General features: G+C 38.2%; 1 protein-coding gene across 2 annotated transcripts in view; it reads right to left on the reverse strand.

Annotated features, from left to right (window-relative positions):
- Positions 1-23,944, reverse strand: part of PCYT1A (phosphate cytidylyltransferase 1, choline, alpha) — a 74,793-nt gene that overhangs the window by 36,301 nt on the left and 14,548 nt on the right. Inside the window, exon 2 of one of the 2 annotated variants that reach the window (XM_037837591.1) lies at positions 1,537-1,663. The exons of the other annotated variant lie outside the window; for it this stretch is intronic. Coding sequence (XP_037693519.1) covers positions 1,537-1,653 — 117 coding nt within the window. The 5' untranslated portion in view covers positions 1,654-1,663. The remainder of the gene's footprint in view (positions 1-1,536; positions 1,664-23,944) is intronic. 2 annotated transcript variants of the gene reach the window in all.

Genomic DNA, 23,944 nt, shown 5'->3' on the forward strand with positions numbered 1-23,944 from the left:
AAGGGAAAGGGATATAAACAATTGGAAACAGCAAAATAAAATTTCAGGCAGAATGTGGCCAATCTCTAAAGGAAATGATAACTTTCTAGGGTGGCAATGATAGATACCATGGTGCCTCTCCAAAATCAATTTCTGGTGGCTGCTGCTTATTCCTAGACCTAATTGCTTCTATCTGTCTTTCATGATGGCAAAGCAGTGTATTGTTTTTATTTGTTTGCTTTTTGAGGTTTTTAAAAATAGTTTTTCTATTTTGAATAATTGTACATTTCACAGAAAGGTTGCAAAAGGAAGTACAGAGAGTTCCCCTGTACCCTTTACCTATCTTCTCCTAAAGTTAACATCTTACATAACCATGCACTTTTGTCAAAACTAGGAAAATAACACTAGTACATTATTATTAACTAAACTCCAGACTCTATTTAGAGTTCACCAGCTTTTCCACTAATGTCCTTTTTTTGTTCTAGGATCTAATCCAGGATACCATACTGAATTTAGTTGTCATGCCTCCTAGTTTCCCCCAATCTGTGGCAGTTTTTTAATCTCTTTTCTCTATGATCTTGACAGTTTTGAAGAATACTGGACAGGTGTTTTTGGAATGTCCCTCACTTTAGGCTGTCTGATGTTTTCTCATTATTACACTGGGATTGTATTGTTGTTTTCATTTTTTTTAAAAATAATTCTGGGGATTATCAGTAAGAGGGCATAAAATTATATCCTTAAAATGAGGTTTATTTTGGCAATGAGCCACTGCAAGAAAAAAATCAGCAAGGAATGTAAGACTGCTGGCATTTAAAACATCTATAAATGTAAGTCTATTTTATGGTGAACGAACATTATAGGAGGCAGTCTGGTAGAATTTCACTAATGGTCAATATGGGTAAGGAAAACACAGAAACGTACAATTCTGTCACTGGGATTTTGAGACATGGATTTCATAATAATATTGTGTTTCAATGATACATATAATTGTGTACGTATCCTCTGAAATGAATTTTTAGGGGACGCTTTAAAAAGAGTATTAAGTTGAGATTGGATGGCCAGTTTGGGATACAGTCTTTCACCAAGGCTTGGCTGTAGACAGGAAGTAAAAGGATGTCCCAGAGACAAAGTAGCATGAGGCAGGCCGTAATGGAAAAAGGTACTCAACTAAGATATACCCAACAATACAGCAGAGGAAGGGCTGGGGAGAAATAACAGAGAAAACTAAACATCATAAGATAATACTAAGTCTGCTGCGTAGAGCCCCAATTTCTCTATTTTATTAGTTTGAATTTGATCTCTAGCCTAATACACACAACTCCAAATGTTCCTAACATGTTCTTTCAATCTCTGATGTAATTCTCCTACAACTGAACTGTGAGCCATAATTTGGTAAGAAAGCACAGGAGTCCCAACAACTGTGACGATATACTTATTATTCATTCTTTCCATTATTTAAGAAGACTTTGTAACACTGGTATCATCAATGCTAATATCAGTTTCTATCTTCCCTCCACCAAGTTAAGTGTCCAACAAAGAATTCTCTTCTTTACTTACTACTGCAGAGCGTGGCACTTTTGAAGGAATTCCATCTTCCTGTGTTGCCCCATTGGGTCCAGGTGCCTCTTTCCTCCTCTTTCTTGCATTGACTTTGGCTGAACTGTGTGTGTCCATCTTCCTTTAACTGGTCATAGAAAGTGAAAAAAAATTTCTTTCTCATCGGGGTGTGAAAAAAAATCTATCACCAGTATTTCAGAGATGTTAACACTGATGCACTTAGCAAAAGATCAACTCCACAGCACACGTTTCACCACGATGAGCCAATTGCATCTGGTAAAAACAGCAGAGCTTCATAAAACACAGGCTCTATCAGAAACACTGAAATGTCTCCTCTGTGGAACAGTAGCCACAATTAATATCTGACCTTATAAATTATTCCCCCTACAATGTAGCCTGTATACTAATTGCTAATTTCACAACCTGATTGCATGCAAAAGATGACTTGGCTGAGAAAGAAAGCTACACAGACTTTACCACTGCCTCTATATATAACTCATGGGAAAACCTGAAGGTATAAGGGCAAGGAAATGCAAAAGTATGACCTTGGTGCAGACAGATAAAAAGACACTTTTTTAAAGTGATATTATTCACAGTTTACCCTTAAACATGCTACCCTGTCAATTTTTAAAGTAAGAAAAGTTCTCATTCTTGCTAATGGAGAAGCACTGCTCAAAACAATCCTAAATAATTTGCAATATTACGTAAGAGGGAGTTGCAAATAATCTCTCAAATTTAGAAACCAGTGATTTAACTGAAGCCCATATGTGCTCTGTGATTTGTGGAGCATGCATAATAAAAATCTATTTTCAAATACGGAATACTTAGCTACAGAAAAATTATTACATGTTGAGAAGAAATCAAATATTCATTCACTAATAGATGTCTATAATCGTGGTTAATGTATCTCTCCCTTGTTTCTCCTATTCTATCTCGTTACTTCATTCAATACAAAAGAAATGCAATATATAGTTCCTGCCTTCCAAAATCATTTTTCCTCACAGCCTTCTCTTCACCCTCCTCTCACCTTCTTCTGAGTACATCAATCACCAGGTCACTCTATCCTTTCTTGGGCTCTGGGTTCCTCCCTCAGTCTTACTCATCTCCACTCCTTCCAATCCTGGCAATTCTCTAATTTACCATCACCAAAGTTGATACTCACCCTAACATAACTATGGTCATTATAAAGATGGAACAACAGAAAAATAACTTAGATGCCTACAGAACAGTACTGAGGTATCCAAGCATCAGACAAAGCATGTATTTTAATAAGACTTCCGGGAAGATGGTGGAGTAGGTAAGATGGAACAGGCTTCTTCTCCTTGAAAGAAACTAGAGCGAGGCTGGAGGATGCCTTGGACCGCAGTTTTGGGGCATTAACAGCCATAGAGGGTCCTCCACAGTACGTGGAGAGGATGTGGACAAAAACGCAAGACACGGCAACTGAAGGGACCGGGTGAGTTTTTTTGGCCAAGACTGCCTCCTGGGGCTGGAAGTAGCAAGATGACCTCCAGGCAAGGAAGTGAGCAGCAGCTCTCCACTACTGTGCACCTACCTTGGCGGTTAGCTTGGAAGATGATCCTCCACAGCCAGATAGCTGGGAATTCCCATGGGGAAACCGGAGGAAGAATTTACTCTGCCACAACAGAAGTCTGGGGGGGTGCACCGGTGAGGGGCAGGAAAAGGAGAGGGCACCATACCACAGCATCAGGAACCCCTCCCATACACCAGAGACTCACAGGCGCAGGGCAGGCAGGGAATGGCGGACATTTGATCTGCATGGTGCTCTTGACCCTGCCTAACTGCCCAGGGCTCACGTCGCAGTCCCAGGGCAGGCAGACCCCAGTGCACACAGAGAACCAGTACACTGACTGGTTCCCCATCCGGTTTGGACACTGCCTAGCACAAAGGAGAAGTTTGGGGAAGACTGGCTTGAGAGTGCCACCTGCTGTAGGATAGGAAAACCACTCCAGCAAGCTGTAGCTCTCCAAAATTATGTATAAATGCTCAAATAATCCTGCATTTTCCAAAATAACCTTATCAAGTCAAGCAAATGCCCGAAAGCCAACAATCGCAAAGCACTTGAAGAATCCAGAAGATTAGGTTGAACCTTTGGATTAGGTTATTTCCATGGAGAGGTGACCCACCCAACTGTAGGTGATAACAATGATTTGATAATTTCCATGGAGACATGCCCATTCAGCATGGGCCTTTATTAGCTCACTGGAGCCCTATAAACGCTCAGACAGAAGGAGCTCACTGCTAGCTGCAACTTAGAGAGACAGTTGGAAGATGGTCATTGAAAGCAGACTTTTGCTCCAGAGAAGCTAAGAGAGGGCAAACGTCCCAAGAGCATCATTTCAAAGAATGCAAAGGAACTGAGAGAGGATCAGCAGATGCCAACCATGTGCCTTCCCAGCTTACAGAGGTTTTCCTGGACGCCACTGGCCTTTCTTCAATGAAGGTACCCTATTATTGATGCCTTACCCTGGACACTTAATGGCCTTAAGACTGTAACTGTGTAACCAAATAACCCCCCTTTATAAAAGCCAATCCATTTCTGGTGTTCAGCAAAAGGGCAGCATTAGCAAACAGGAACAGGGGGTGAGATCTGGCTGGTCTGTACAGGATAGTGTGAAACCTCAGTGCATCCCAGAGTAATTTGGGCAGAGAATAAAAGGTATTTGCAAAGCCCCCTTGAGAGCCTGGGGGGAAATGTGGAAACATTAAACTTCCCCACCTGGGTAATTCCTGATATTTTTGCAAGCATTGGGGAATACCACTGTGGTAGGCAAAGTCCTCAATCTTGGGGCTTGCCCTTATGAAGCTTGTTACCACAAAGGAGAGGCCTACTTACAATGGTGCCTAACAGTCACCCCTAGAGAAGCTCTTTCCTTGCTCAGATGTGGCAAGTCTCTCTCTAAACCCACTCAGCAGGTAAACTCACTGCCCTCCCCACTACGTGGGACATGACTCCCAGGAGTATAAATTTCCCTGGCAATGTGGACATGACTCCCAGGGATGAGCCTGGACCCACCATCTTGGGATTGAGAAAGACTTCCTGACGAAAAGGGGTAAGAGAAACTAAACAAAATGAAGTTTCAGTGGCTGAGAGATTGCAAATGGAATTAAGAGGTCATTCTGGAGGTTATTCTTATGCATTATATAGATATTCCTTTTTAGTTTTCAGTGTATTAGAATAGCTAGAGGGCAATATCTGAAACTGTTGAGCTGCAATCCAGTATCCCTGATTCTTGAAGACGATCGTATAACTATATTGCTTATACGGTGTGACTGTGTGATTGTGGAAACCTTGTGGCTTGCACTCTCTTTATCCAGTGTATGGACAAATGAGTAGAAAAAAGGGGGACAAAAAATAAATGAATGATAGGGGTCAAACAGGAGTATGAGATGTTTTGGGTGTTCTGTTTTACCTTTATTTTTATTTTTATTCTTATTCTTATTTTTTGGAGTAATGGAAGTGTTCAAAAATTGATTGTGGTGATGAATGCACAACTATGTGATAATACTAGATGTACACTTTGGAGACTGTATGGTATGTGACTATATCTCAATAAAACTGCATTTAAAAAAGATTAAAGCATAAATAAATGAACAGGAGAACAACAACAACAAAAAAAAAAAAACAATAGAATAATAAAACCAAAATTTGGTTCTTTGACAAGATCAAGATTGACAGACCCTTAGCTAGACTGACAAAGTAAATGAGAGAGAAGACCCAAATAAACAGAATCAGAAATGAGAAGAGGATAATTACTACAGATCCCAAACAAAAAAAATCATAAGAGGATACTATGAACAATTGTATGCCAAAAAGCTAGACAATTTAGAATAAACCAACAATTTCCTAGAAACACATGAACAATCTAAACTGACCCAAGAAGAAATACAAGACCTCAACAAACCAATCACAAGCAAAGAGATCCAATCAGTCATCAAAAATCTACCTACAAATAAAAGCCCAGGGCTAGACAGCTTCACAGGGGAATTTTACCAAATTTTCCAAAAAGAATTGACACCATTCCTATTCAAACTCTTTCAGAAACTTGAAGAAAAAGGAACACTACCTAATTCATTTTATGAAGCTAATATCACTCTGATACCAAAAACAGATAAAGATACTACAAAAAAAGGAAAACTATAGGCCAGTCTCCCTAATGAATATGGATGTAAATCAAATCCAAGGCACATTAAAAGAATTATACACCACAACAAAGTGGGGTTCATTCCTGGCATACAAGTGTGGCTCAACATAAAAAAAACAATTAATGTAATACAACACATTAACAAATCAAAAGGGAAAAATCAAATGATCATCTCAATAGATGCTGAAAAAGCATTTGACAAAATTCAACATCCTTTTTTGATTAAAAAAACACAAAGCACTTCAAATGTTAGGAACTGAAGGAACCTTCCTCAATATGAAAAACCCACAGCCAGCATAGGACTCAATGATGAGAGGCTCAAAGCCTTTCCCCTAAGATCAAGAACAAGACAAGAATGACCACTGTCACCTCTATTATTCAATATTGTGTAGAAGTTCTAGCCAGAGCAATACAGCAAGACAAAGAAATAAAAGGCATCCAAATTGGAAAGGAAGAAGTAAAACTGTCATTATTTGCAGATGATATGATATTTGGAAACCATGAGAAATAGACGACACAGCTACTTGAGCTAATAAACAAATTCAGAACAAAGTGGCATGACACAAGATTAATGCACGTAAGTCAGTAATGTTCATATACATTAGAAATGATCTAACTGAAGAGACACTCAAGAAAAAGATTTCATTCTCAATAGCAACTAAAAAAATAAAGTACCTAGGAATAAACTTAACCAAGGATGTTAAAGACCACTACACAGAAACTTACATAACTTTACTAAAAGAAATAAAAGGGACCTAAAAAGATGGAAAGATATTCTGTGTTCATGGATAGGAAGGCTAAACATCATTAAGATATCAATCCTACCCAAACTGTTCTACAGATTCAATGCAATTCCAATCAAAATTCCAACAACCTACTTTGCAGACTTGAAAAAGCTAGTTATCAAATTTATTTGGAAGAGAAAGATACCCCAAATTGCTAAAAACATTCTAAAAGAGAAAAACAAAGTGAGAGGACTTACACTTCCTGACTTTGAAGCTTATTATAAAGCCACACTAGTCAAAACAGCATGGTATTGGCACAAAGATGGACATATTGATCAATGGAATTGAATTGAGAATTTGGAAATAGGCCCCCAGATCTATGGACGACTGATTTTTTATAAGGCCCCGAAATCCACTGAACTGGGACATAACAGTCTCTTCAACAAACGGGGTTGGGAGAACTGCATAGTCATATCCAAAAGAATGAAAGAGGACTCCTACCTCACACCCTATACAAAAATTAACTCAAGGTGGATCAAAGACCTCAATATAAAAGTACCATAAAACTCCTAAAAGATAATGTAGTGAAACATCTTCAAGACCTAGTATTAGGAGGTCGCTTCTTGGACCTCACACCCAAAGCATAAGCAATGAAAGAAAAAACAGATAAATGGGAAGTCCTCAAAATTAAAAGCTTCTGAACCTCAAAGGAATTTGTCAAAATGGTAAAGAGGCAGCCAACTCAATGGGAAAAAATAACTGGAAACCATGTATGTGAAAAGAGACTGATATCTTGCCTGTATAAAGAAATCCTACAACTCAAGACAATAGTACAAACAGCCCAATTATAAAACGGACAAAAGATATGAAAAGACATTTCTCTGAAGAGGAAATACAAATGGCTAAAAAAACACATGAAAAAAATGTTCATCTTCACTAGCCATTAGGGAGATGCAAATCAAGACCACAATGAGATATCATCTCACACCACTAAGAATGGCTGCCATTAAACAAACAGGAAACAAAATGCTGGAGAGGCTGTGTAGAAACTGGAACTCTTACTCATTGCTGGTGGGAATGTATAATAGGTACAGCCACTGTGGAAGAGAGTTTGGCAGTTCAGAAAACCAGATATTGAATTACCCTACGATCCAGTAATTCCACTTTTCGGTATATACCCAGAAGATCTGAAAGCAGGGACATTAGCAGATATTTGTACACCGATGTTCACAGCAGCATTGTTCACAATTGCCAAGAGCTGCCAACAATCCAGTGTCCTTCAACAGACAAGTAGATAAACAAAATGTGGTATATACATATGACGGAATATTATGTAGCAGTAAGAAAGAAAAGGATCCTGAAACATATGGCAACATGGATGAACACTAAAGATATAATGCTTAGTGAAATAAGTCAGATACAAAAGAAGAGATATTTTATGGCACCAGTACTATGAACTCCCTGAACAATGTAAAATCAATGTCATATAATGTATAATATTGGGGACCTAGTGATAGACAGAATTAGTGAGAGGGAGTGATAATCTAGTATGTTCATATATTTTAATGATGGTGAATTCAAAGTATGAGAGTGGACGGGGTGATGACTGATGGTTAATGGGATTATAAGCATCAGAGCTGTACTGAAGGCGAATACGATTGAAAGGGGTTGTTTAAAGGCATGTATCCCACAGATCAACGTTACAAATACAGATAGGTGCTGGCATGATATACTTCTAAGTTATGACACTATTACAGAGAGTTGACAACAGAAAGGTATATGGGAAAAATCTACCTACTACACACTAGGGACTATAATTAATACAAATACCATACCAGTACCACATAGGTATTAGGGACAAATAATTAAGGGCTGAAAAGAGCTATAAGGTGTTTTGGGTCATGAGAATTGTTTAAAATGGAGAATAATGAGGATTATACAACTAAATTGTGATAATCTGAGATATGGAGGGATTACCATGGATATAACATATGTTATGTGAACTTAGGAACCCCCTATTTATACGTCAAGCCCTTGATCTTGAGGCTTGCTCTGGTGAAACTTATGGTTGTGAAGGGGAGGATAAGCCCACCTATATTTATGCCTATGAGTCACCTCCACAGAACCTCTTTTGTTGCTCAAATGTGGACTTTCTCCCTCTAAGCTTAACTCTGCAAATAAACTCATCACACTCCCCCCAGTGTGGGACAGGATCCCCCAGATGAATGAGTCTTCCCAGTGATGTGGGACATGGATTCCAGAGTGAGTCTGACCCTGGCATCAAGGGGTTGAGAATGCCTTTTTGACCAAAAGGGGGAAAAGAAAGACAGCAAAATAAGGTTTCAGTGCAATAAACTCATCACACTCCCCTCAGTGTGGGACAGGATCCCCCAGATGAATGAGTCTTCCCAGTGATGTGGGACATGGATTCCAGAGTGAGTCTGACCCTGGCATCAAGGGGTTGAGAATGCCTTTTTGACCAAAAGGGGGAAAAGAAAGACAGCAAAATAAGGTTTCAGTGGTTGGGAGAATTCAGATTAGAGTCAAGAGCCTGTCCTGGAGGTTACTCCTATGCAAGCTTCAGCTAGATTTGCCAAATGACCAAAGTATGATAAGCCCAAGTCAACAGAGTCACAAAAACCCTAAAGAATATCCAGATCCATAACTGATACTCTATAAAAATTCCACTCACTAAGTTTATTCTTCAGAAACTTAAATCCTCCAGAGAACTCCTATGCCAGCTAGGTTCTAAAACCCAGAGGCAATAGCCTCTTCAAGAACATCAACCAGATGTATCCCCATTTCCCATAAAGTCAACACCCCTTTTCAACTTGAACAAGTTAGGGTGGTGACTGCCTAGACATCCCTGAAGATCAAGAAAGTAATTAAACTAGAGAAAGGGGTAGCAACAGACAAGATGGCATTTAACAAAGGATTGTGAATACTGAATCTCTGTAAAATTTTCTTCTTCTTGGTTGCTAGGGTATTAGAATAGCTAGAAGGAAAGAACTGAAATGGTGGAACAGTAACCCAAAGCATCCTTTGAAATTTGTTCTATAGCTACTTGTTAAATTGTAATTTGAAAGTTATCACCTCTTTGTATGTATGATATATTTCACAATAAGGAAATAACTGAAACTATAGTACTATAACTATAACATTTTTGGAAATTTCCTATATAACTACTTGTTAAAGCATACTTTGAAAGATATCACCTCTTTGCATATATGTTATATTTCACTATAAGGAAATAACTGAGACTGTGGAACTGTAACCCATAACATTCTTTGAAATTTGCTCTTTAACTACTTGTTAAATTGCATATTACTTCTATGTATATATGTATATATGTTATATCCCATAATTTTAAAATATGATTAAAAATATATAAAAAATAAATCACCCAGACATCAAAAAAGAATAGAAAAAAAACTTTATGGACACCACACAGGAAAAAAATTTTTTTAATAAAACACCAAAGTACAACTTCAAACAATGAGGCAAAAAGTGACTGGCTCTAAGATACCTGTTGTCAACAAGCCATCCAGGAGCACAACTGCAAAAAATGAGTTCAGATTCAAGTTCAATGTTAAACACCTCCTATTAATTCATTCAATATTTACTGTCTATTAAGTGTCAAGCACCATGCTAAGTGCCTGCAGAAGAGTTCTTTTTCCCCTTAACTATTAAAAATTGTAACTTTGGTATCCCCATCTGTAAAATGCAGCGACTGAATTTCATTTTCTCGTTTTCTCCACCAGCATCAGTCATACCAGATCTAAATGTCTTTGTTGTCATTTACTGATCAGCTTGTATCAATCCCCCAGAATAGAGTTAAGAAGAACATTACAAGTAAAGGGGGAACAAAGCTCCAAACCAACACCAAGTGCATTAGACAATGACACACATTTAAATAGAGGCTATAGCCACTAATAAAAGATCTGACTCTAATGTGCTCAGTATCATACTGACCTTTTCAGGTAGGTCAGACACACACACACACTGTAACAGACAAGTATCTGAAAATGAAGGCACTTTGCTATCTAAATTCCTAAATTTTGTAAGATAAAAATACTTTTGGCAAGGAAAAAAAAAATTGCCTATTCCATAGGGAGGTGCTGTTTCTTCTGACTTGATATTGATAACTATCTTAAGGCTAGAACACTGTGCAGCACCACTGAAAGTTAATTAACCTGGATGGATATTTTTAAAATTTAGAATGTCAATCACTTTACTTTCAAGCCAATAATATTTAATGAACATCTACTACATGCAAACATTATATTACATCATACTTTCGGCTCATTAGCTTGAATGACTAACTGCACACATATACTGAAATAAAAATTAATCCAGAAATTCACATAGGTCAAGGCTCTTTAAAGATCTTAGTTGTAAACTCCTAAATGCAGGGATTATGCTGTAATTTTCTTCCTATAATTCTTGACATAGTGCCATATACAATTAGACAAATTATTCTTTGCCCATCTTTATAAATATTATTTTTTCCTTCAGAAATATTAAATTATAATTTTGAGCAGTACTATACAATACTAATGGTGAGGCACAAGACATTTTGAGTGGTATAGCTATCCCTAGGAAAATTAAAGGCACACCTAGGACCATCCCTTAGCAGTACCTCTCTTACTTAATGTCTTCTAGTCCTCCCACCTGCATCTCATCTTTTTAATTAAGTAATGTGCCCTAAGGGATTGATAATGAAAGTGTTAGTTGATTAGGCATGGGAGGTTGTGTACCCAAGGTAGCTATGTTTTAAAAGGGAACTTTCTACCACTTGTTCAGAAAGAAGCTGGCATAGGGAATCAGATGCTCTTAAATTCTGTGATCAGGTAAATTTGAGTTACCCACCCCCCAAATGTGTCTCTGCAAAATGTCTGATAATACTCAACTAACAGCTTCCAGGAAGGGGTAATAACCTTTGCCATCTCCAATTCCTGGTTTAACAAGGCATGGAAGTCAAGTCATGGATTTCAGCAACCACTCCACCAGGGATAGCCTTATGAAAACTGTGAAGTAGGTACAGCATATCTTTTATACATGTGTGTATATATATACATATATATATATACACCACACACACATCTGTATATATGTGTACATGTAATTTTTTATTAGCACAGCTGTAGGTTTAAAGAAAAAATCATGCATAAAGTACAGAGCTCCCATATACCCACCCTCATACACATACACACAGTTCTTCCTATTATTAACATTTTGCATTAGTGTGGTATGTAGCGTATCTTTTAAATGACCTTTCCCTTCCTTTTTCAGTACTCATTTCCCCTTTTCCTTTCAGGGCGGTAAGACCCTGGAGCTTGTTTAGAGTCCGCAACTGTTAAAATGTCACTCAGTCTCCCCCTGAGTACCTCTTTGTTGCTCAGATGTGGCCCTCTCTCTCTCTAACTGAGCCATCTCAACAGGTGAACTCGCTGCCCTCCCCCCTACGTGGGACCCGACTCCCAGGGTTGTAAATCTCCCTGGCAACGCAGAGTATGACTCCTGGGGATGAATGTGGACCCGGCATGTGGGACTGAGAGTATCTTCTTGACCAAAAGGGGGATGCAAAATGAGACGAAATAGTTTCAGTGGCTGAGAGATTCCAAATGGAGTCGAGAGGTCACTCTGGTGGACATTCTTATGCACTATATAGATAACACCTCTTAGGCTTTGATGTATTGGAATAGCTAGAAGTAAATACCTGAAACTACCAAACTCCAACCCAGCAGTCTGGACTCCTGAAGACAATTATATAATAATGTAGATTACAAGGGGTGACAGTGTGATTGTGAAGACCTTGTGGATCACACCCCCTTTATCTAGTGTATGGATGAGTGGAGGAATGGGGATAAAAACTAAAGGACAAATGGGGTGGGATGGGGGGATGATTTGGGTGTTTTTTTTCACTTTTATTTTTTATTCTTGTTCTGGTTCTTTCTGATGTAAGGAAAATGTTCAGAGAGAGACTGTGGTGATGAACGCATAACTATGTTATCATACTGTGGACAGTGGATTGTATATCATGGATGATTGTATGGTGTGTGAATGTATTTCAATAAAACCGAATTAAATAAAAAAAAAATTGTCACTCAGGCTTCTCCTTCCCCCAAGGAAAACTTATTACTGTCTTTTTTAATAGAAAGCTTCTAGCAACTAGATCTCACAGAAAAGTTCTGAATATCCCGTAGTTCATGTTTAGATATTGGCCTGTGTTATCCCTCCAACTGCAGCAGAGATATTTACATTTTTCTTGGGAAACATTATTTGCACAAATAAATCAATCTCTTGATAATGATGAAATTGTAGGCACCAGTCAGAAATTGGGGGATAGGCAAACATTAATGATCAATTGCCATCTCTGCCCAAGATATGGTAGAGTGAAAGCCAGAAGAAAAAATCCTCAGAGCAGAGGAGGAAAACAAATGCCAGAATGAAGACATTTTTGTCTGCCTCACTGCCTATAATGAGCTCCCCTGAATGAGATGCTCATCTAAACCACTGCAATTATCTCTTACTTTCTTTCCTCTAGCAAATTCCACAGGGCAATGTGGTAAGATCTACAAGAAACTTAGCCTAATTCTTAACAGACTGAAGGTGACACCCCATGAGTCATGGCTAAGTATAAAGCTGACATGAAAAAATGTCAGTTTAAAGTGAAAGGTGAACACTACCCAGAAACCTCCTTTCACCACAAATGCAAATTAAAATAGAAGACTGGTACTCTACACTTAACATTAAGTTTTTCCAATGATGATCAGTAGCTATTCTTCACTACACTTACTAATTATTCTTTCAAAATATCCAAGGTGAGTATCACCTCACTGGCCTATTAAGAATGTCTAATCAGTCCCAATTAGTGACAGTCTATAATTTGCATGCCACGGGATTCTGCTGTAAATAACTGTAAAATTCTTTTCAGGATAAGGAGATAAAATCCATTATAAGAAATGTAATCAGCAATTTGGTATCAGACAGAGCAAGGTTAGGCTGTCAGTAATATTAAGTACTTACTATGTACAAGTACTGCAACACAATTTTTTAAGTAAAAACTATTTTCACAAGAAACCTGCGATCAAGGAGAGGAAATTTCGTGCAGGCCCTCACCTTAAAAAATTTTTATGATATAAAAATGTTCTTTAGGATTCTAAAACCATTGGGTAAGTTTGTTGAGGAACAAGATATTTATACAGTTTCAAAGTTATCTCCTCATAAATTACTTATTTTTTTATCATTTTTTATTGTAGAATATAACTTATATACACAAAAGTAATAACTTTCCAAGTGCAATTTAACACAAGCAGTTAGCAAATTTCAAAGAATATTATAGGTTACAATTACACAGTTTCAGTTATTTCTTATTACGAAATATAACGTTATACAAAAAGGTAATATCTTTCAAAGTATGATTTAACTAGTAGATATATAGGAAATTTCCAAAGTTATTACGAGTTACAGTATGATAGTTTCAGTCATTTCTTTATTTTGAAATCTAACATATATATAAAAAGGTATAGCTTTCAAATTACAATTTAACAAGTAGCTATAGAACAAATTTCAAAGGATGCTATGGGTTACAGTTCTACCATTTCAATTCTTTCCTTCTAACTATTCTAATACCCTAGCAACTAAAGAAAAATAAAATTATATAGAGATTCAGTATTCATAATCCTTTGTTAAATTCCATCTTGTCTGTTGCTACCCCTTCTAGTTTAGATTACTTATTAATTACAAAGGGAAAAGAGTTACCTTTACAATGGGAAATCTCTAAGCTAAGTGATCGAAGTTAAGTAACATCATCAATAATGCCTCCTGATATAATGCTCTGAGAAGGACCCAACATTACCCACCAAACTGCAGAACCCACCTCAAAATATGAGAAAACAAGCAGACAAATTCCAATTAAAGGACATTATACAAAACAACAGGCCCATACTCTTCAAAAAAATGTCAATCATAAAATACAATAAGAAGCTAAGGGACTATTCTAGGTTAAAGGAGATTAAAGAGATCTGACAAGTAAAATGCAATGCATGCTCCTAGATTGGGGGAGAAACTGTGATAAAAGATAGGTTACTAAGACAATCAGCAAACTTTGAATATGGACTGCATATTAGATAGTAATATGCATCAATGAATTTGATAATTACACTGTGTTACATAAAAGACTGTCCTTCTTTTTAGGAGATACATGCTTAAGTATTTAGGGATAAACAGTTGTGACCTCTGCAACTTACTCCCAGCCACCCCTCCCCAAGAAAGCAGGAACGTGTGTATTACGTACTATGTAAAAAAGGTAAAGCAGATATGGCAAAATGGTATCAATGCATGCATCTGAGTGAGCATAAGGGAGTTCATTTTAATATTCTTACAACTTTTCTAAAGGTTTTCCTTTTTTTTTTCAAAAAGAAAAAGCTTAATTAAAAAAATAATCTATGACAATTTCCTAGACAGATAGGCCCTCGTATAAGATTGTCTTTTGAGGTCTTCAGAAACTGATTCCTTTCCTTCCTACTCTGTGAATTAGTATACATGATATATATATTCCAAGAAGTATGATTTAGTAATTCAAGAGTCTTGCAAGGAAGAGGCAGGGCAAGATGGCGGACTGGTGAGCTGTATGTTTTAGTTACTCCTCCAGGAAAGTAGGTAGAAAGCCAGGAACTGCGTGGACTGGACACCACAGAGCAATCTGACTTTGGGCATACTTCATACAACACTCATGAAAACGTGGAACTGCTGAGATCAGTGAAATCTGTAAGTTTTTGTGGCCAGGGGACCTGCACCCCTCCCTGCCAGGCTCAGTCCCGTGGGAGGAGGGGCTGTCAGCTCCGGGAAGGACAAGGGAGAACTGCAGTGGCAGCCCTTATCAGAAACTCATTCTACTGATCCAAACTCCAACCATAGACAGACTGAGACCAGACACCAGAGAATCTGAGAGCAGCCAGCCCAGCAGAGAGGAGACAGGCATAGAAAAAAACAACACGAAAAACTCCAAAATAAAAGCGGAGGATTTTTGGAGTTCTGGTGAACACAGAAAGGGGAAGGGCAGAGCTCAGGCCCTGAGGCTCATATGCAAATCCCGAAGAAAAGCTGATCTCTCTGCCCTGTGAACCTTTCCTTAATGGCCCTAATTGCTTTGTCTCTTAGCATTTCAATAGCCCATTAGATCTCTGAGGAGGGCACTTGTTTATAATCCTTTTTTCTTTTTCTAAAACAATGACTCTAAGAAGCCCAATACAGAAAGCTTCAAAGACTTGCAATTTGGGCAGGTCAAGACAAAAGCAGAACTAAGAGAGCTCTGAGACAAAAGGCAATAATCCAGTGGCTGAGAAAATTCACTAAACACCACAACTTCCCAAGAAAAGGGGGGTGTCCACTCACAGCCATCATCCTGGTGGACAGGAACCACTCCTGCCCATTGCCAGCCCCATAGCCCAGAGCTGCCCCAGACAACCCAGTGTGACGGAAGCGCTTTAAATAACAGGCACACACCACAAAACTGGGCATGGACATTAGCCTTCCCTGCAACCTCAGCTGATTGTCCCAGAGTTGGGAAGGTGGAGCAGTGTGAATTAACAAAGCCCCATTCAGTCATCATTTCAGCAGACTGGGAGCCTCCCTACACAGCCCAGCAGCCCAGAACTGCCCTGGGGGAACGGCACTCACCTGTGACATAGCACAGTCATCCCTCAACAGAGGACCCGGGGTGCACAGCCTGGAAGAGGGGCCCACTTGCAAGTCTCAGGAGCCATACGCCAATACCAAGGACTTGTGGGTCAGTGGCAGAGACAAAGTGTGGCAGGACTGAAATGAAGGATTAGACTATTGCAGCAGCTTTAAAACTCTAGGATCACCAGGGAGATTTGATAGTTAGAGCCACCCCACCTCTCTGACTGCCCAGAAACACGCCCCATATACAGGGCAGGCAACACCAACTACACACGCAAGCTTGGTACACCAATTGGACCCCACAAGACTCACTCCCCCACTCACCAAAAAGGCTAAGCAGGGGAGAACTGGCTTGTGGAGAACACGTGGCTCGTGGACGCCACCTGCTGGTTAGTTAGAGAAAGTGTACTCCATGAAGCTGTAGATCTGATAACTTACAGATAAGGACTTCAATTGGTCTACAAATCCTAAAAGAACCCTATCAAGTTCAGCAAATGCCACAAGGCCAAAAACAACAGAAAATTATAAAGCATATGAAACAACCAGACGATATGGATAACCCAAGCCAAAGCACTCAAATCACAAGATCAGAAGAGACACAGCACCTACAGCAGCTACTCAAAGAACTAAAGATGAACAATGAGACCATAGTACGGGATACAAAGGATATCAAGAAGACCCTAGAAGAGCATAAAGAAGACATTGCAAGACTAAATAAAAAAATGGATGATCTTATGGAAATTAAAGAAACTGCTGACCAAATTAAAAAGATTCTGGACACTCATAGTACAAGACGAGAGGAAGCTGAACAACGAATCAGTGACCTGGAAGATGACAGAATGGAAAATGAAAGCATAAAAGAAAGAATGGGGAAAAAAATTGAAAAAATCGAAATGGACCTCAGGGATATGATAGATAATATGAAACGTCCAAATATAAGACTCATTGGTGTTCCAGAAGGGGAAGAAAAGGGTAAAGGTCTAGGAAGAGTATTCAAAGAAATTATTGGGGAAAACTTCCCAAATCATCTAAACAACATAAATACACAAATCATAAATGCTCAGCGAACTCCAAATAGAATAAATCCAAATAAACCCACTCCGAGACATACTCTGATCACACTGTCAAACACAGAAGAGAAGGAGCAAGTTCTGAAAGTAGCAAGAGAAAAGCAATTCACCACATACAAAGGAAACAGCATAAGACTAAGTAGGGACTACTCAGCAGCCACCATGGAGGTGAGAAGGCAGTGGCAAGATATATTTAAAATTCTGAGTGAGAAAAATTTCCAGCCAAGAATACTTTATCCAGCAAAGCTCTCCTTCAAATTTGAGGGAGAGCTTAAATTTTTCACAGACAAATAAATGCTGAGAGAATTTGCTAACAAGAGACCTGCCCTACTGGAGATACTAAAGGAAGCCCTACAGACAGAGAAACAAAGAAAGGACAGAGAGACTTGGAGAAAGGTTCAGTACTAAAGAGATTCGGTATGGGTACAATAAAGGATATTAATAGACAGAGGGGAAAAATAGGACAAACATAAACCAAAGGATAAGATGGCTGATTCAAGAAATGCCTTCACGGTTATAACGTTGAATGTAAATGGATTAAACTCCCCAATTAAAAGATATAGATTCGCAGAATGGATCAAAAAAAATGAACCATCAATATGTTGCATACAAGAGACTCATCTTAGACACAGGGACACAAAGAAATGGAAAGTGAAAGGATGGAAAAAAATATTTCATGCAAGCTACAGCCAAAAGAAAGCAGGTGTAGCAATATTAATCTCAGATAAAATAGACTTTAAATGCAGGGATGTTTTGAGAGACAAAGAAGGCCACTACATACTAATAAAAGGGACAATTCAACAGGAAGAAATAACAATCGTGAATGTCTATGCACCCAATCACGGTGCCACAAAATACATGAGAGAAACACTGGAAAAACTAAAGGAAGCAATTGATGTTTCCACAATAATTGTGGGAGACTTCAACACATCACTCTCTCCTATAGATAGATCAACCAGACAGAAGACCAATAACGAAACTGAAAACCTGAACAATCTGATAAATGAATTAGATTTAACAGACATATACAGGACATTACATCCCAAATCACCAGGATACACATACTTTTCTAGTGCTCATGGAACTTTCTCCAGAATAGATCATATGCTGGGACATAAAACAAGCCTCAATAAATTTAAAAAGATTGAAATTATTCAAAGCACATTCTCTGACCACAATGGAATACAATTAGAAGTCAATAACCAGCAGAGACTTAGAAAATTCACAAATACCTGGAGGTTAAACAACACACTCCTAAACAATCAGTGGGTTAAAGAAGAAATAGCAAGAGAAATTGCTAAATATATAGAGACGAATGAAAATGAGAACACAACATACCAAAACCTATGGGATGCAGCAAAAGCAGTGCTAAGGGGGAAATTTATAGCACTAAACGCATATATTAAAAAGGAAGAAAGAGCCAAAATCAAAGAACTAATGGATCAACTGAAGAAGCTAGAAAATGAACAGCAAACCAATCCTAAACCAAGTACAAGAAAAGAAATAACAAGGATTAAAGCAGAAATAAATGACATAGAGAACAAAAAAACAATAGAGAGGATAAATATCACCAAAAGTTGGTTCTTTGAGAAGATCAACAAGATTGACAAGCCCCTAGCTAGACTGACAAAATCAAAAAGACAGAAGACCCATATAAACAAAATAATGAATGAAAAAGGTGACATAACTGCAGATCCTGAAGAAATTAAAAAAATTATAAGAGGATATTATGAACAACTGTATGGCAACAAACTGGATAATGTAGAAGAAATGGACAATTTCCTGGAAACATATGAACAACCTAGACTGACCAGAGAAGAAATAGAAGACCTCAACCAACCCATCACAAGCAAAGAGATCCAATCAGTCATCAAAAAGCTTCCCACAAATAAATGCCCAGGGCCAGATGGCTTCACAGGTGAATTCTACCAAACTTTCCAGAAAGAACTGACACCAGTATTACTCAAACTCTTTCAAAACGTTGAAGAAAATGGAACACTACCTAACTCATTTTATGAAGCTAACATCAATCTAATACCAAAACCAGGCAAAGATGCTACGAAAAAGGAAAACTACCGGCCAATCTCCCTAATGAATATAGATGCAAAAATCCTCAACAAAATACTTGCAAATCGAATCCAAAGACACATTAAAAAAATCATACACCACAACCAAGTGGGGTTCATTCCAGGCATGCAAGGATGGTTCAACATAAGAAAATCAATCAATGTATTACAACACATTAAGAAGTCAAAAGGGAAAAATCAATTGATCATCTCAATAGATGCTGAAAAAGCATTTGACAAAATCCAACATCCCTTTTTGATAAAAACACTTCAAAAGGTAGGAATTGAAGGAAACTTCCTCAACATGATAAAGAGCATATATGAGAAACCCACAGCCAGCATAGTACTCAATGGTGAGAGACTGAAAGCCTTCCCTCTAAGATCAGGAACAAGACAAGGATGCCCGCTGTCACCACTGTTATTCAACATTGTGCTGGAAGTGCTAGCCAGGGCAATCCAGCAAGACAAATAAATAAAAGGCATCCAAATTGGAAAAGAAGAAGTAAAACTGTCATTGTTTGCAGATGATATGATCTTATATCTGGAAAACCCTGAGAAATCGATGATACAGCTACTAGAGCTAATAAACAAATTTAGCAAAGTAGCGGGATACAAGATTAATGCACATAAGTCAGTAATGTTTCTACATGCTAGAAATGAACAAACTGAAGAGACACTCAAGAAAAAGATACCATTTTCAATAGCAACTAAAAAAATCAAGTACCTAGGAATAAACTTAACCAAAGATGTAAAAGACCTATACAAAGAAAACTACATAACTCTACTAAAAGAAATAGAAGGGGACCTTAAAAGATGGAAAAATATTCCATGTTCATGGATAGGAAGACTAAATGTCATTAAGATGTCAATTCTGCCCAAAGTCATCTACAGATTCAATGCAATCCCAATCAAAATTCCAACAACCTACTTTGCAGACTTGGAAAAGCTAGTTATCAAATTTATTTGGGAAGAGAAGATGCCTCGAATTGCTAAAGACACTCTAAAAAAGAAAAACGAAGTGGGAGGACTTACACTCCCTGACTTTGAAGCTTATTATAAAGCCACAGTTGCCAAAACAGCATGGTACTGGCACAAAGATAGACATATAGATCAATGGAATCGAATTGAGAATTCGGAGATAGACCCTCAGATCTATGGCCGACTGATCTTTGATAAGGCCCCCAAAGTCACTGAACTGAGTCATAATGGTCTTTTCAACAAATGGGGCTGGGAGAGTTGGATATCCATATCCAAAAGAATGAAAGAGGACCCCTACCTCACCCCCTACACAAAAATTAACTCAAAATGGACCAAAGATCTCAATATAAAAGAAAGTACCATAAAACTCCTAGAAGATAATGTAGGAAAACATCTTCAAGACCTTGTATTAGGCGGCCACTTCCTAGACTTTACACCCAAAGCACAAGCAACAAAAGAAAAAAATAGATAAATGGGAACTCCTCAAGCTTCGAAGTTTCTGCACCTCAAAGGAATTTCTCAAAAAGGTAAAGAGGCAGCCAACTCAATGGGAAAAAATTTTTGGAAACCAGGTATCTGACAAAAGACTGATATCTTGCATATATAAAGAAATCCTACAACTCAATGACAATAGTACAGACAGCCCAATTATAAAATGGGCAAAAGATATGAAAAGACAGTTCTCTGAAGAGGAAATACAAATGGCCAAGAAACACATGAAAAAATGTTCAGCTTCACTAGCTATTAGAGAGATGCAAATTAAGACCACAATGAGATACCATCTCACACCAGTTAGAATGGCTGCCATTAAACAAACAGGAAACTACAAATGCTGGAGGGGATGTGGAGAAATTGGAACTCTTATTCATTGTTGGTGGGACTGTATAATGGTTCAGCCACTCTGGAAGTCAGTCTGGCAGTTCCTTAGAAAACTAGATATAGAGTTACCATTCGATCCAGCGATTGCACTTTTCGGTATATACCCGGAAGATCGGAAAGCAGTGACACGAACAGATATCTGCACGCCAATGTTCATAGCAGCATTACTCACAATTGCCAAGAGATGGAAACAACCCAAATGTCCTTCAACAGATGAGTGGATAAATAAAATGTGGTATATACACACGATGGAATACTACGCGGCAGTAAGAAGGAACGATCTCGTGAAACATAGGACAACATGGATGAACCTTGAAGACATAATGCTAAGCGAAATAAGCCAGGCACAAAAAGAGAAATATTATATGCTACCACTAACGTGAACTTTGAAAAATGTAAAACAAATGGTTTATAATGTAGAATGTAGGGGAACTAGCAGTAGAGAGCAATTAAGGAAGGGGGAACAATAATCCAAGAAGAACAGATAAGCTATTTAACGTTCTGGGGATGCCCAGAAATGACTATGGTCTGTTAATTTCTGATGGATATAGTAGGAACAAGTTCACAGAAATGTTGCTGTATTAGGTAACTTTCTTGGGGTAAAGTAGGAACATGTTGGAAGTTAAGCAGTTATCTTAGGTTAGTTGTCTTTTTCTTACTCCCTTGATATGGTCTCTTTGAAATGTTGTTTTACTGTATGTTTGTTTTCTTTTTAACGTTTTTTTCACACAGTTGATTTAAAAAAGAAGGGAAAGTTAAAAAAAAAAAAAAAAAGAAAAACAAGGACAAAAAGATGTAGTGCCCCCTTGAGGAGCCTGTGGAGAATGCAGGGGTATTGGCCTACCCCACCTCGATGGTTGCTAACATGACCACAGACATAGGGGACTGGTGGTTTGATGGGTTGAGCCCTCTACCATAGGTTTTACTCTTGGGAAGACGGTTGCTGCAAAGGAGAGGCTAGGCCTCCCTATGGTTGTGCCTAAGAGCCTCCTCCCGAATGCCTCTTTGTTGCTCAGATGTGGCCCTCTCTCTCTGGCTAAGCCAACTTGAAAGGTGAAATCACTGCCCTCCCCCCTACGTGGGATCAGACACCCAGGGGAGTGAATCTCCCTGGCAACGTGGAATATGATTCCTGGGGAGGAATGTAGACCTGGCATCGTGGGACGGAGAACATCTTCTTGACCAAAAGGGGGATGTGAAAGGAAATGAAATAAGCTTCAGTAGCAGAGACATTCCAAAAGGAGCCGAGAGGTCACTCTGGTGGGCAGTCTTACGCACACTTTAGACAACCCTTTTTAGGTTCTAAAGAATTGGGGTAGCTGGTGGTGGATACCTGAAACTATCAAACTACAACCCAGAACCCATGAATCTCGAAGACAGTTGTATAAAAATGTAGCTTATGAGGGGTGACAATGGGATTGGGAAAGCCATAAGGACCACACTCCACTTTGTCTAGTTTATGGATGGATGAGCAGAAAAATAGGGGAAGGAAACAAACAGACAAAGGTACCCAGTGTTCTTTTTTACTTCAATTGCTCTTTTTCACTCTAATTATTATTCTTGTTATTTTTGTGTGTGTGCTAATGAAGGTGTCAGGGATTGATTTAGGTGATGAATGTACAACTATGTAATGGTACTGTGAACAATCGAAAGTATGATTTGTTTTGTATGACTGCGTGGTATGTGAATATATCTCAATAAAATGAAGATTAAAAAGAAAAAAAAAAGAGTCTTGCAAGGCAGTAAGACAATAACAACAACAGTAGACACAGCAATGGCTACCATTTTTTGAATAGTTACTATGTGCCAGGCACTGAAGTGGGCACTTTATATCCACTATCCTCACTTAACCCTTATAACCTGAGAGGCAGGTATTATTAGTCTCAATTTACAATTGGGAAAACTGAGGATCTAGGGTGTTAAACAACCTGCCCAAAAGATCATACAACTAGTAAGTGGGAAAACCAGGATTCAAATTCAGACTTGTCAATTCCAAAGTCATTACCACTATACTTTGCTGTCTCCGAGAAATCTGAGATTTTTAAAAAGAAGCCAAGTCTCATCATCATCATTACCGCAGCATCCTTCTATAAAATACATTCTCTCTAAAGCATAGGTTCCTTAAGTTTTTGCAAACCAAGCTAGGCCAACTTAACTGAACAGTGGGATAAAAGGTAAGCAAGGTCCTAAGACCAATCAAATAGAACTGACGTGGCTATTGGCATGACTCAGAGACTGCTGGATTTGTCAGCTGTACAGATAGATGTTGATCTTTCTTATCAGGTGGTTTTGCTAGGATTTTCTCATAAGCTTTCAACTTAAGCAGTATAGAAGTAATTATTTTATCTCTGCTCTCCCCCATTCTGACATTACAAATAGGTGGTATTTTAAAGACGCCTGTACTTTTCATTCACAATGGGAAAGAGCTTTAAGGGTACCTATGTCCCATAATAAAGTTTTAATCAAGGGAATAAATGTCATGTTGTATTTTGACCAGTTATTTCCCATAACTTCAAGGTAAAATTCCTTACCGCTTAATAGAAAAACACTTAACACATCCAAAGACATGTTTATAGGAACTTCTCAGAAGTCTTTGCTTTGTGTGTGTATGCTATAATATTTTTTCAGCTTTATTAAATACATACAATAAACTGCACATATTTAAAATGTACAATTTAATGACTTTTAACATTTATATGCCTGTGAAATCATCACAATTAAGATAATGAACATCCATCACTCTCAAGTTTCCTCATTCCACTTTGCAATCCATCCCTCCCTCCAATCCCAAGACTTTGCCTTGCTTTTTAACTACTTAATTCTTTAAGTACTGTAAC

Source organism: Choloepus didactylus, chromosome 1 (assembly GCF_015220235.1).
Source record: "Choloepus didactylus isolate mChoDid1 chromosome 1, mChoDid1.pri, whole genome shotgun sequence".
Lineage (NCBI taxonomy): Eukaryota > Metazoa > Chordata > Mammalia > Pilosa > Megalonychidae > Choloepus > Choloepus didactylus.